Source organism: Molossus molossus, unplaced genomic scaffold (genome assembly GCF_014108415.1).
Source record: "Molossus molossus isolate mMolMol1 unplaced genomic scaffold, mMolMol1.p scaffold_m16_p_2, whole genome shotgun sequence".
In the NCBI taxonomy this organism is placed as follows: domain Eukaryota; kingdom Metazoa; phylum Chordata; class Mammalia; order Chiroptera; family Molossidae; genus Molossus; species Molossus molossus.
The window spans coordinates 117008678-117021721 of NW_023425355.1; the positions used below are offsets into that span (position 1 = coordinate 117008678).

The following is a 13044-nucleotide window of genomic DNA, read 5'->3' on the forward strand; positions in this document are numbered from 1 at the left end:
TTATTTATATACTCCTATTTTTCTCTCTTTTTCTGGTCCTTTCTCATCTTTATGATTTCCCTTTAGTCCCAGCCATTCAGAGTTAGATGAGAGAGAGAGAGAGAGAGAGAGAGAGAGAGAGAGAGACATGTGCACCATCAGCTAAATGCCTAAGGTTCTTCAATTTCATACATTAAAGTAGAAAGAACATACCTCTTTCCTTCCCCATATCACTTCCTAAAGGTGAGAGAATGACCCTCTCCAACCCCTTTCCCCCATGTCTACTTCCTAATCCCCAGAACCTGTGAATATATTGCCTGACATGGCAAAAGGGGTGTTGCATATGTCATTATGTTAAGGATTTTGAGATAGGGAGAGTATCCTGTATTATCCTGGGGTCCCAAGGTAATTAGAGGGGTCTCTATAAGAGGGAGGAAGAACTGCTGTCAGAGCCAGAGAAAAAGATGATGGAAACAGAAGTTACAGAGACATGAAACTTGAAGGGGCTGTGCTGCTGGCTTTGAAGATGGAGAAAGGGCCATGAGCCAAATAATGCAGTTGGCCTCTAGATGATGCAAAAGATGTGGAAACAGATTCTCTTCTAGAGTATCTGGGGTAATCCCATCCTGCCAACACCTTGACTCTAGGCCAGTGAAACCCATTTCAAACTTCCAATGGGCAGGGCTGTAAGAGAATAAATGTGTCTGTGTTAAGCCAGTAAGTTCCTGGTGATCTGTCACAGCAATAAGAGGAAACTAATATACTTCCCCAAGTAACTGCTTACAATTGAATCTTTATCTTAGGGTCCACTTCTTACACATATGGTTCTGTGTCATCATAGGCTATGTTGAGCCAGAACAAGGAGAGCATTTATGACCTATCTTGCCCTTTCTAATAATAGCCATGAATATCAATGTGGGTGTCAGAACCGCAGCTGCACTTCTGGATCAATTTTATGAGAAAAGGAGACTCCTCATTGTGTCTACACCCACAGCCCGAAACCTCCTCTACAGGCTACAGCTGGGAATGCTACAGGTGAGTTCTTGGGGCAAGGATGAGGAAGGGACCCCCAACAGAAAGGACTCAGTCATTAAATTAAAAGTAAAGGCCAGCTTCAATGCCTAATCCATTTACCGTGAACTTTAGGTACTGGCACTTTAGAATTACCACTGTTCATTTCTGGTTCTGGGGCATAACCTGATTAACATCAACATTGACTCCTCCCCAGCACTAACCTAATCATTTTCAACTAACTAGGTTCATTTGTCTTCACTAATGAGCCTCACTGACATGCTGTCCAGGGTAGCCAAAAAACAGTTCTTTGCTGAACCTGTCTAGGCTATGCCTGGGCTGGAGGTGATCAATCATTAGCCCTAAAGTCTGGCTCAAGGGATAAGGGGAGTCCAGGAACCCCCAGGCTCCAGATTCTAACCCCATGGAGCTTCCCCAACTTTCACAGAGTTCCTCAGAGAGTGATGACCATCTTCAGAACACTGGTTCTCAGTGTGGTCCATGGACCAGTGGCATCAGCATCACCCAGGAGCTCACTAGAAATGCAAATTCTCAAGCTGAATTCCAGACCTACTGGATAATAGCCTACCATTAATTAGATCAGGTGATTCCTAAGCACCTGAAAATTTGAGGAATACTTTTCTAGGAAATGTGCCCTTCTTAGCTGTGTCAATTTTGTAACTGCTAAATGTCTTTAAGTAACAACAACTAGAAACTGAAAGGATCAAACTAGAAGTTGCTTGATTTTGTCCTTAAGCTTGTTTGCAGCAAGAGTGGCCAACTGACTGAATGCTAAAGAGGCAGGATATGCACTGGGTCATGGACACGGTGCTGCATTTTTTTCTGAGGAATACTTCAGTTAGTACAGTGAATAGAACTAAATGTATAGAACAATATTGGTTTAATAAAAAGCTACACTTTTATTTCTCATTTCAACACTAATATAATAAATCATAAGTCTTCATTCTCCTCATGAACTTGAAGGACTTCCCCATACAAAATTTTTTAGGCTTCTTAAATAGGAATCCAATTCATTGCATCTTTATCCCTAACCCTGCCACCTTACCTTCATTCTTGTATCCCCTTGTCCCAGTTAGGGGACTTGCTCTTCAGATAACACAATCTCATACCACTCCATTGTGTGGGAAATTGATCTTGCAGGCTATAATTCTGTAACCAAACATTTCCTGACCTCTTCTTATTCCATAGAAAAATGATTAAACCAAACAACTTGCTTTTCCTTTATGTGGGCAAACTATGACTTTTGTAGGTAAAATTTTATTGGAACATAGCCACACTCATTCATTTGTGCATTGCCTATGGTTGCTTGTGTAGCATAGTGGCACAGTTGATTAGGACAGAGACCATACAGCTCTGCAGAGCCTAACATAACTATCTGACTCTTTGTGGGAAAGGTTTGCTAACCCCTGCTCAAGTCTAGCCCATTCCTTCAGGTACTAGCAAAATTACCAATCAACAGGTTGAATAAGATATTTGACATCAAGGTGTTTATATGTCACCTCCCCCCACTCAATATATTTATATTTTTATTTTAACCAGAGCTTTCAATGTTTGATTGACTTAGGTGTTTCAGTTAGAATAATAAAAAGTGTATTTTAACATTTTCTAAGTTTTGTTTTTTTTTTTTTTTAATTTACCAATTCTGTCATCCCATATAGGGTTGGATGTTTCAGTGGAATTATCACTTAAAAAATGGTGTTCTAATGATTCAGGAGGTTCAAATTTCTTTTCTCATTTAGGCAGATTTGACTTATGTTACTTTTTGTTCCATATTGCCATTGTTGTTCCTAATGAGAGTCCTCCTGGCACAACACTGAGTGGGCCATATTCCTGAGGCTCTTGCCAAGGACCAGCTCAGAGAGCTGGAACTTTTTATCATTGTTTCCCTCACGTGCTTGGGTATAGGGGCTTAGCGCAGGGGATGAGGAGGGTGGACACAAGGTCAGATAGGGGGACTCTGGAAATATTTTTCTGTCCTTGCAAAGACAAATTTAGAATCCTGTGGAGATGTTCTTGGACACTTTCTAGGAAATTTGGCTCATGTAAGGTCTTACCCCATCTGGAAACACAGAGACTGCTATTTTGCTTAGGTTTTCAAAATCCCACTGCCAAGCCATTTCTGAATGATTCCTCTAGGAAGGTATTAAGGTTTTATAGCCACTGGTTTCCCCCAATTTTTCAACTGTTTTCAGGACAGTGTTGAGTGAGCTAATAAACTTCCAAAACAGACCAATTCTGTTTCCTTCAGTCTGTAGTTTGATATGGAAGTCTCTTTCTTCAGTCATACTCACACCTCCCCTACTGTGTTTTTTTTTCCCCAGCAAGCACAGTGCAACCTGGATCTTCGACATATCACCGTGGTAGAGCTGGTAGGCGTGTTCCCAACCCTCATTGGCAGAATAGGAGCAAAGATTATGCCTCCAGCCCTAGCTCTGCAGCTCAGGTAGGGGGAGATCCTATCCTTAAATTTTCTCCCTTATAAAACATACTTTTTTTTTTTTTCCTGACAGGTTCCCTGATTTCTTTCTATTGAGTATTTATTCTGGGTAACTGTCAACAGTTAATTGCTTTTATGCTGGGATAATTATAACGATGTTAATTGTCATGTTGCTGCTTGTCCAAATGGATCATGCAGTGGGTAATTACCAGTGATCTCTTCTTTCACCCTGCAACAAAGTGTTTCTGCTTTGTCTTTGTTCTTTTTTTTCCCTCTTGGTGGGAGTGGTATGGGTAGAGGAGAGCTTGCACAATGGATTTAAGTAATCCTTGGTCTTGTTAATCCAATGAGCCTTTTCAGGCATGGCCTCTTTTTCCTCCATGCTTTCAGGACATGGGTCCGTATCCTCATTTTAACAATTATATTTTATTTTGGTAATACTTATAAAGCCAGAGCCATGGTGTTCAGACTCTGAGTAATGGTGCTTTAAAGAAGCAGAATTCAGCAGCCAAAAGGTAATTTCAGAACAAACTAAATTTTTACTTGCATATTTTGACCATTGTGAAAAAGATAATTTAATTAGGCTAAAGCAAAACTGCAAATCTTCCTTCCTCACCAGTCTTTTTCTCTCACACACTGCAAGGTACAGTGCAGATCTCTGCTCTACATTGTCTTTCAGGGTCCCAGGCTGATGGCGGCTCCACCATCTTGTAGCATAAATGTCCAGAACACATGGTTCCAGATTTCTTCAAAAAGGGAAGAGAGGGTAAAAGGAACCCATACTGCTCTTTTATGCTTTAGGTTGGAAGCATAAAATTGCTCTCTTTCCTAGTCCACTTGCCAGGACTCATCACATGATTACAACCAAACTCCAGGGGAGGCTGGGAAATACATTCTTTCTGTATTCCCAGGGAGAAGCAAATAAAATAAGACTTGATGAACCCTATTATAGATATTCAAAAAGGGTCACAGAAGTTCCTTGAGATATGTGATAGAAATATATATTTAGTAAGTGATGTCATTGATTGACATAGTAGATTCTTTTATTTCCCATTTGCCTTTTGACCCATCCTATATTTGATTTATACTTCTCTCACCACCTAAGAAGAGTTTGACCCATCGACATCAAGATAAAAACATAGAGGGACAGGGATGGGACCCAAAAAAAAAAAAGGAGGAAGCCTGAATTACCTTCATTTGGCTGAAGGAGGGAAGAGAAAGCTAGGTACACTCATAAGGTTATTGATTTGTTTTTGTCCTACTGTATTTGCACCTATAACCTCCTTTGAGATCAGTATCAAATCTTTTCAAATCTTACTATACATCCATTACAGGAAATACTCAAGGGGGTTATTCTATCTAAAACGAAGAACACAAGGTCACAAAACTATGAGTAAGATCACCAACAAAATCACAGCATAAACAGGGATAAGTTGTGACAACAAAAACATAAAAGGGGAGGGAGTAAAGGTCAGAATTTGCAAAGGAGGATGGAGGTGAGATGCATTCAAAAGAAAAAGGACTAGTGTATATATGAAACTTCTTTTTTCATAAACCAAATACTAACCACACACAGAGAGACCTACACACACAACCCCAAACTGAAACACTTAGCATAGAAAATGAGAAAACAGAGGAAAGAGGTATGGAGTACTACCAAACAAAAATAACAGACAGAAAAACAGCAGAAAAGAACCAATGGAGGCACAGAGCTACCAGAAAACAAAAGATAAATTTTCTATAAAAAATCCTAATACCTGAATAATTACCTAAATGTAAATGGATTAAATTCACCAATAAAAAGCCACAGGAGTAGTAGATTGGATAAAACAAACAAACAAAAAAACAAAACCCAGCAGTATGCTGCCTTCAAGAGACACATCTACGTTGGAAAGACAAAGATAGAATCAAAGTGAAAGGGTGGAAAATGATTCTCCAAGCAAACAGTATCCATAGAAAGGCAGGTGTAGCCATACTTATAGCTGACAAAATAGATTTCAAGATAACAAAGGTAATAAGATATGGACATTTTATAATGGTAAAGTGGACACTACATCAAGAAGACATAACACTTCTCAATATATATGCACCTAGTCAGGGAACACGGAAATATATAAAGCAACCAGTAACAGCACTAAAGGGACAAACTGACAAAAACACAATCATAGTGGGGACTTAAATATTTTATTGACTGCTCTAGACAAATCATCCAAACAAAAAAATCAATAAAGAAATATTAGCTTTAAGTGACACATTAGACCAAATGGACTTCATTGACATTTACAGAGCCTTTCATCCAGGACATCAAATTATACATGGAACATTTTTAAGGATAGACAACAAATTAAAGAAGAATGAAATTATACAAAGCATATTTTCTGACCACAATGCTTTTAAATTAGAAATTAACTGCAAAAAGAAAGTAAAGAAATCCACAAATATGTGGAGATTAAACAACATACTACTAAAAATGGTCAAAGAAGAAAGAAAAGATGAGATGAAAAGATATAGAAATTCAAATGAGAATGGCAATATGGCATATGAAAACTTCTGGGATGCAGTTAAAGCAGTAATAAGAGGAAAGTTTGTATAATTACAAGCCTATCCCAAGAAACAAAAGAAATTCCAAGGAAAAGACCTAACATTACATCTTAAAGAACTAGAAAAAGAAGAATAAAAGCAACTGAAAGTCATCAGAAGAAAGGAAATGATAAAACTTAGAGCCAAATAGAATGAAACAGAGAACAAATAGACTATTAAAAATTAATACAACAAAGAGCTGGTTCTTTAAAAAGATTAATGAAATTGACAAATCCATGGCTAAACTCATTAAGGAAAGAAGAGAAAAGACTCACATAAATAAAATCAGAAATGAAAGAGAAGTTACCACTGACATTATAGTTATGCAAAGGATCATACTAGAATACTATGAAAAACTGTATAACACCAAATTCAGTAAGCTAGAAGAAATGGATAAGTTCTTAGAAATATACAACCTTCCTAAACTAAATCAGGAAGAATTGGAAAATCTAAATAGACCAATCAACAGTGAGGAAATTGAAACAACCATTAAAAACCTCCCTAAGCCCTGGCCAGTCTCACCCAGTGGGTTGGAGCTTCATCCCATACACCAAAAGGTTGAGGGTTTGATGCCTGGTTAGGGCACATACCTAGCTGTGGGTTCCATTCCTGGTGGGGGCAAGGTTGTGGGGCACATACAGGAGGCAACTCTCTCTCTCTCTTCATGGATGGAAAGCATCATATAGTTAAAATGGCATATTATCCAAAACAATACATATTTTAATGCAAGTCCCATCAAAATCCCAATGTAATTTTTAAAATTTTTATTTATTTATTTATTTATTTATTTATTTATTTATTAATGTTTTTAAATTAATTTACATATTTTTGTTACAGATGTTTCTCTTTTTCCCCCACTGATTCCCCCCTACCCCTCCCTCCCTGCCTTGTCCCCAGCTTTGTTGTCCATTGTTCATGCATACATGCATATAAGTTCTGTGGTTTATCTCTCCCCCACCACCCCCTCTTCTGGAGATTGTCAGTGTGTACCCCACTTCCATGTCTCTGGGACTACCCCATTCCTCAGACTGTTATGTTCATTATATTCACAAATAAGTGAGATCATATGATACTTGTCTTTCTCTGTTTGGCTTGTTTCGCTTAGGATAATACTTTCCAGGTCCCTCCATGTTGTCTCAAAGGATAAGAGATCTTTTTTTTCTTACAGCTGCATAGTACTCCATTGCGTATATGTACCACCACTTTTTTATCCATTCGTCTACTGATGGACACTTGGGCTGTTTCCAGATCTTAGCTATTGTAAATAGTGCTGCTATGAACAAGGGGGTACATATATACTTTCTGACTGGTGTTTCAAGCTTCTTAGGGTATATTCTTAGAAGTGGGATCACTGGGTCAAATGGAAGTTCAATTTTTAATTTTTTGAGGTAACACCATATTGTTTTCCATAGTGGCTTCACCAGTCTGCATTCCCACCAGCAGTGTACTAGAGTCCCCTTTTCTCCACACCCTCACCAACAATTGTTGTTTGAGGATTTGTTGATGGTGGCCATTCTGATGGGTGTGAGGTGATAACTCATTGTTGTTTTAATTTGCATCTCTCTGATGATTAGTGATGTTGAGCATTTCTTCATATGACTCTTGGCCATTTGTATGACCTGTTTGGAGAGGTGTCTATTTAGTTCTTCTGCCCAATTTTTAATTGGGTTCTTTGTCTTCCTTTTGTGGAGTTGTACAAGCACTCTATATATAATCGAAATTAACCCCTTATCTGATATATCATTGGCAATAATGCTCTCCCATACAGTGGGTAGCTTTTCCATTTTTACGATTGTATCTTTTGCTGTGCAGAAACTTTTGAGTTTGATGTAGTCCCATGTGTTCATTTTCTCCTTTGTTTCTATTGCCTTAGGTGATGTATCAGTGAAAATTCTGCTGCATATGATGTCTGAAATTTTGTTGCCTACAGTTTCTTCTAGGATTTTTATGGATTCATGAGTCACATTTAAATCTTTTATCCATTTTGAGTTTATTCTTGGGTATGGTGTAAGTTGATGGTCTAGTTTCATTTTATTGCATGTAGCTGTCCAATTTTCCCAACACCATTTATTAAAGAGGCTGTCCTTACTCCACTGTATGCTCTTGCCACCTTTGTCAAATATTAATTGAGCATATTTCCTTGGGTCCATTTCTTGGTTCTCTGTTCTGTTCCACTGGTTTATATGCCTGTTCTTGTGTCAGTACCAGTCTGTTTTGATTACAGTGGCTTTGTAGTATAACCTGAAATCTGGTAATGTGATCCCTTCAACTTTGTTGTTCTTTTTCAAGATTGCTGTGGCTATTCGAGGTCTTTTTTGGTTCCATATGAACTTTTGAAGTATTTGTTCTAATTCTGTGAAGTATGCCGATGATATTTTGATGGGGGATTGCATGGAATCTATAGATTGCTTTGGGCAGTATAGACATTTTAATGATGTTAATTCTTCCAATCCATGAACAAGGTATGTGCTTCCACTTTTTTATATCTTCCTCTATTTCTTTTTTTCAATGACCTGTAGTTTTCTGCAAATTGGTCCTTTATTTATTTGGTTAACTTTATTCCTAGGTATCTTAATTTTTTTGCCGCAATGGTAAATGGGATTGTTTTTTCAGTTTCTCTTTCTGTGAGTTCATCATTGGTGTATAAGAATGCCATCGATTTCTTGACGTTAATTTTGTATCCTGCTACTTTTCCAAATTAATTTATGAAGTCTAGTAATTTTTGATGGAGTCTTTGGGATTTTCTATATATAGTATCATGTCATCTGCAAATAATGACAGTTTCACTTCCTCCTTTCCAATTTGGATCCCTTTTATTTTTTCTTCCTGCCTGATTGCTGTGGCTAAGACATCCAGTACTATGTTAAATAAGAGTGGTGAAAGGGGGCATCCTTGCCTTGTTCCTGTTCTTAAGGGAAATGCTTTTAGTTTTTGCCCATTGAGTATGATGTTGGCTGTAGGTCTTTTATATATGGCCTTTATTATATCAAGATATGATCCCTCTATTTCCACATTGCAGAGTGTTTTTATCAGAAATGGATGCTGGATTTTGTCAAAGGCTTTTTTGACATCTATTGATATGATCATGTGGTTTTTATTCTTCATGTTATTTATGTGGTGTATCATGTTTATTGATTTGCGAATATTGTACCCGCCTTGCATCCCAGGGATGCAAGGAATCCCAGTTGGTCATGTTGAATAATTTTTTTGGTGTATTGCTGGATACGATTTGCTAGTATTTTGTTCAGGATTTTGGCGTTTATGTTCATCAGGGATATTGGCTTGTAGTTTTCTTTCTTCATGGTGACTTTTTCTCTTCTTAGAATTAGAATTAGGCTAGCTTCATAAAATGAGTTTGGAAGTCTTCCTTCTTCTTGAATTTTTTGAAATAGTTTGAGGAGAATGGGTGTTAGTTCTCCTTTGAATGTTCTGTAAAACTCCCCCGTGAAGCCATCCAGGCCTCGGCTTTCTTTTGGGAGAGTCTTGATTACATCTTCAATTTTTTCTGTTGTTATTGGTCTGTTCAAGTTTTCTATCTCTTCTTGGTCCAGTTTTGGGAGACTATATGTTTCTGGAAATTTGTCCATTTTGCTTAGATTGTCGAATTTGTTGCCATATAATTGTTCATAGTAGTTGTTAACAATCTTTTGTATTTCTATGGTGTCAGTTGTTACTTCTCCTCTTTTATTTCTGATTTTGTGTGTTTGGGTTCTCTGTCTTTGTTTCTTGGTGAGTCTTGCTAAGGGTCCATCAATCTTGTTTATGTTTTCGAAAAACCAGGTCTTTGTTTCATTGATCCTTTGAATTGTTTTTTTGAACTCTATGTCATTTATTTGTGCTCTGATCTTTACTATTTCCTTCCTTCTACTTGCTCTGCGGTTTTCTATTTGTTTGATGTCTAGTTCTTTAAGTTGTGAGGTTAGATAGTCTATTAGATATTTTCCTTGTTTTTTGAGGTAGGCCTGTAGTGCTATGAACTTCCCTCTCAGAACTGCTTTCGCTGCATCCATGTATTTTGTGTTGGTGTGTCTTCATTGTCATTGGTTTCCAGGAAGTTTTTAATTTCTTCCTTGATCTCCTTGGTAACCCATTCATTGTTTAATGACATGCTATTTAGCTTCCATGTGTTCAAAGTCTTTGCATGTTCTTGTTGCAATTGATTACTAGTTTCATGCCATTGTGATCTGAGAAGATGCTTGATATTATTTCAGTCTTCCTGAACTTGTAGAGACTTAGTTTGTGTCCTATCTTGTGGTCTATCTTTGAGAATGTCCCATGTGAACTTTAGAAGAATGTGAATTGTGTAGTTTTGGGGTATAATTCTCCGTAGATATCTATTAAATCCATTTGGTCTAGTGCTTCATTTAGAGTCTGTGTTTCCTTGCTAATTTTTTGTCTATAAGATCTATCCAGTGATGTCAGCAGGGTGTTGAAGTCCCCTGCTATGATTGTATTGCTATCAATTTCTCCTTTGAATTTTTCCAGAATATTTTTAATATATTTTGGTGCTCCTATATTGTGTGCATATATGTTTATCAAGGTTATATCTTCCTGTTGGATAGATCCTTTCAACATTACGTAGTGGCCTTCTTTGTCTCTAGTTATGGCCTTCATTTTGAAATCTATTTAATCAGATATGAATATTGCTACCCCAGTTTTTTATTCCTTTCCATTTGCTTGGAAGATTTTCTTCCATGCCTGCACTTTCAACCTATGTGAGTCTTTTGTTGTGAGGTGGGTCTCTCGGAAACAACATATAGATGAGTCATGCTTTCTTATCCAATCAGTGACTCTGTGTCTTTTTATGGGAGCATTCAAACCATTTCCATTTAAGGTGATTATTGATATGTACTTATTTATTGACATTTTTGTTTAGTGTGGTTCTATTTTTCTTCCCATATTTCCTGCTAATAATAGCAATCCTTTTAACATTTCTTGTAGTGCTGGTTTAGTGCTAATATACTCCCTTAGCCTTTTTTTGTCTGAGAAGCTCTTTATTTGACCTTCTATTTTGAATGATAGCCTTGCTGGGTAGAGTAGTCTTGGATTCAGATCCTTGTTTTTCATGACCTTGTTTACCTCGTGCCATTCCCTTCTGACCTGTAGTGTTTCCGTTGAGAAGTCAGCTGAGAACCTTATGGGGTTTCCTTTGTAGGTAACCTGTTGCTTCTCTCTTGCTGCTTTTAGGATTCTCTCTTTGTCTTTAATTTTTGGCAGTTTGATTACTATGTGTCTTGGTGTGGGCCTGTTTGGGTTCTTCTTACTTGTGGCTCTCTGTGCTTCTTGAACTTGAGTGCCTTCTTCCTTCACCAAATTAAGGAAGTTTTCTGTCACTATTTCTTTGAATATGTTCTCTAACCCTTGCTCATTTTCTTCTTCTTCAGGGACTCCTATGATGCCCGTATTATTACGTTTCCAGTTGTCCCACAGTTCTCTTAAGCTGTCTTCCTGTTTTTTAATCATTTTTTCCTTTTGGTTTTCTGATTGGTTGATTTTTTCTACCCTGTCCTGTAATTCACTGATCCGGTCCTCAGCTTCCTCTACTGTGCTGTTTAGACCTCCAATGTGTTTTTCTTTTCTGATATGTCATATTGTATCTCTTCTTGGTGGTTTTAATTTCCAATTAACTTATTTTTAGCATCTCTATGTCCTTACACATGCTGTTGTGCTTCCTCAAGATCATGGCTCTGAATTCTAGTTCTGTTAACTTGCTTAACTGCACCTCATTTATCTCATCTTCAGTAGAGTTTTCTTGTTCTTTCATTTGGCTTTTGTTTCTGTATTTCACCATTTTGGCTGTCATAGTGCGATTTGGAGTATGCCAAATTTTCCCTGTGGGTGTTGGTGTTCTGCCGTTTGTGGCTCCCTCTCCTAGGTTTGGATGAGGCAGGGAGGACCCACTTTTAACACCACTGTCAAGTCTTAACTTTCCTGCTTAGAGTTGCTAGCCCATGGAATGTTAGTTATCCTCTAGCTTTTTTGGCCTGGTGGCTATTAGTAGAGGTCACCTGAAGAACCTTGGTTTGTGAGTTGCCTGAAAAACTCCCTCAGGTGCTCAGTGTAAGAGGATTTCTGGAGGGTGGGGCAGATGCTGGTTGTTTTTGGGCCTCAATTAGCATTCCAATGGCCACCAGGTGGGGTTGAATCTCCGAGGGAGGGGCCACTGCCTCTCCCCAGGGCCCTGGGAAGGAGTAAGATAACCACAGTCCTGTGTGACTACACTCAGCAAAAGCTCTGAGCACCCTCCAAATCCTGAGTGTCCCCACACAGTTCCAGTCCAGTCTGCCTTCCCTCTGCTGGAGCCCAAGGTGAGTGGCTGCTGCCAATTTAACCTCTGTCCGGACTCTGCTTCTTGGAGCCGCCTGAGACTTTTAACCTGAGGGCGCTGCTCCCAGCCAAGGGCGGTTGAGTCTGCAGCACCAGCCGAGGGCGTAGCATCCAGCCAAGGCCACAGGACCCAGCCATGGTCGCCGGACGCAGCCGAGGCGGCAGCAGCTTTCAGCCAAGGCAGCTGGACCCAGCCGAGGTCACAGGTCCCAGCCGAGGGCACAGCTTCCAGCGGAGTCCCCTGGTCCCAGCTGAGTCTGCTGGTCCCAGCCCAGGCCGCTGCAGACCGTGGGCTCCTGGCCCCCTCTCATGTCCTCGCAAGCCTACCAGGATTGAGTCAGTGTCCCTGGTTGTGTGTTCCTCCAAGCTGCCTTTCCGTTGCCCCTTCCTAATGATTTGTCTTTATTTTCATTGTAAATCCAGTTTGGTCCTGGGAGATGGTCTGTGTAGCTTTCACTCACTCCACCGCCATTTTTTTCTCTCCCTAACTTTTTTATTTAATGCTTTTTTTTCTATATGGATGGTACTCAGAAGTGGAATTGTTGGACCACATAGTAGTTCTGTTAATTTTTTGAGGAACTGCCATACTATTTTCCATAGTGGCTGTACCAACTTAAATTCCCAGCAACAATGCACAAGGATCCCCCTTTCCCCATAATCCTACCAACACTTGTTATTTCCTGTCTTTT

At 38.9% G+C, this 13044-nt stretch overlaps 1 protein-coding gene across 4 annotated transcripts in view; it reads left to right on the forward strand.

Moving 5' to 3' along the window:
• The window catches only part of SRPX (sushi repeat containing protein X-linked), a 117260-nt gene that overhangs the window by 89235 nt on the left and 14981 nt on the right, over nucleotides 1-13044 (forward strand). For 3 of the 4 annotated variants that reach the window (XM_036271014.1, XM_036271016.1, XM_036271015.1), the window contains 2 exons: nucleotides 881-1014; nucleotides 3333-3454. In XM_036271014.1, the coding sequence (XP_036126907.1) occupies nucleotides 881-1014; nucleotides 3333-3454 (256 nt within the window). The remainder of the gene's footprint in view (nucleotides 1-880; nucleotides 1015-3332; nucleotides 3455-13044) is intronic. The other variant, XM_036271017.1, reaches the window with a different exon arrangement.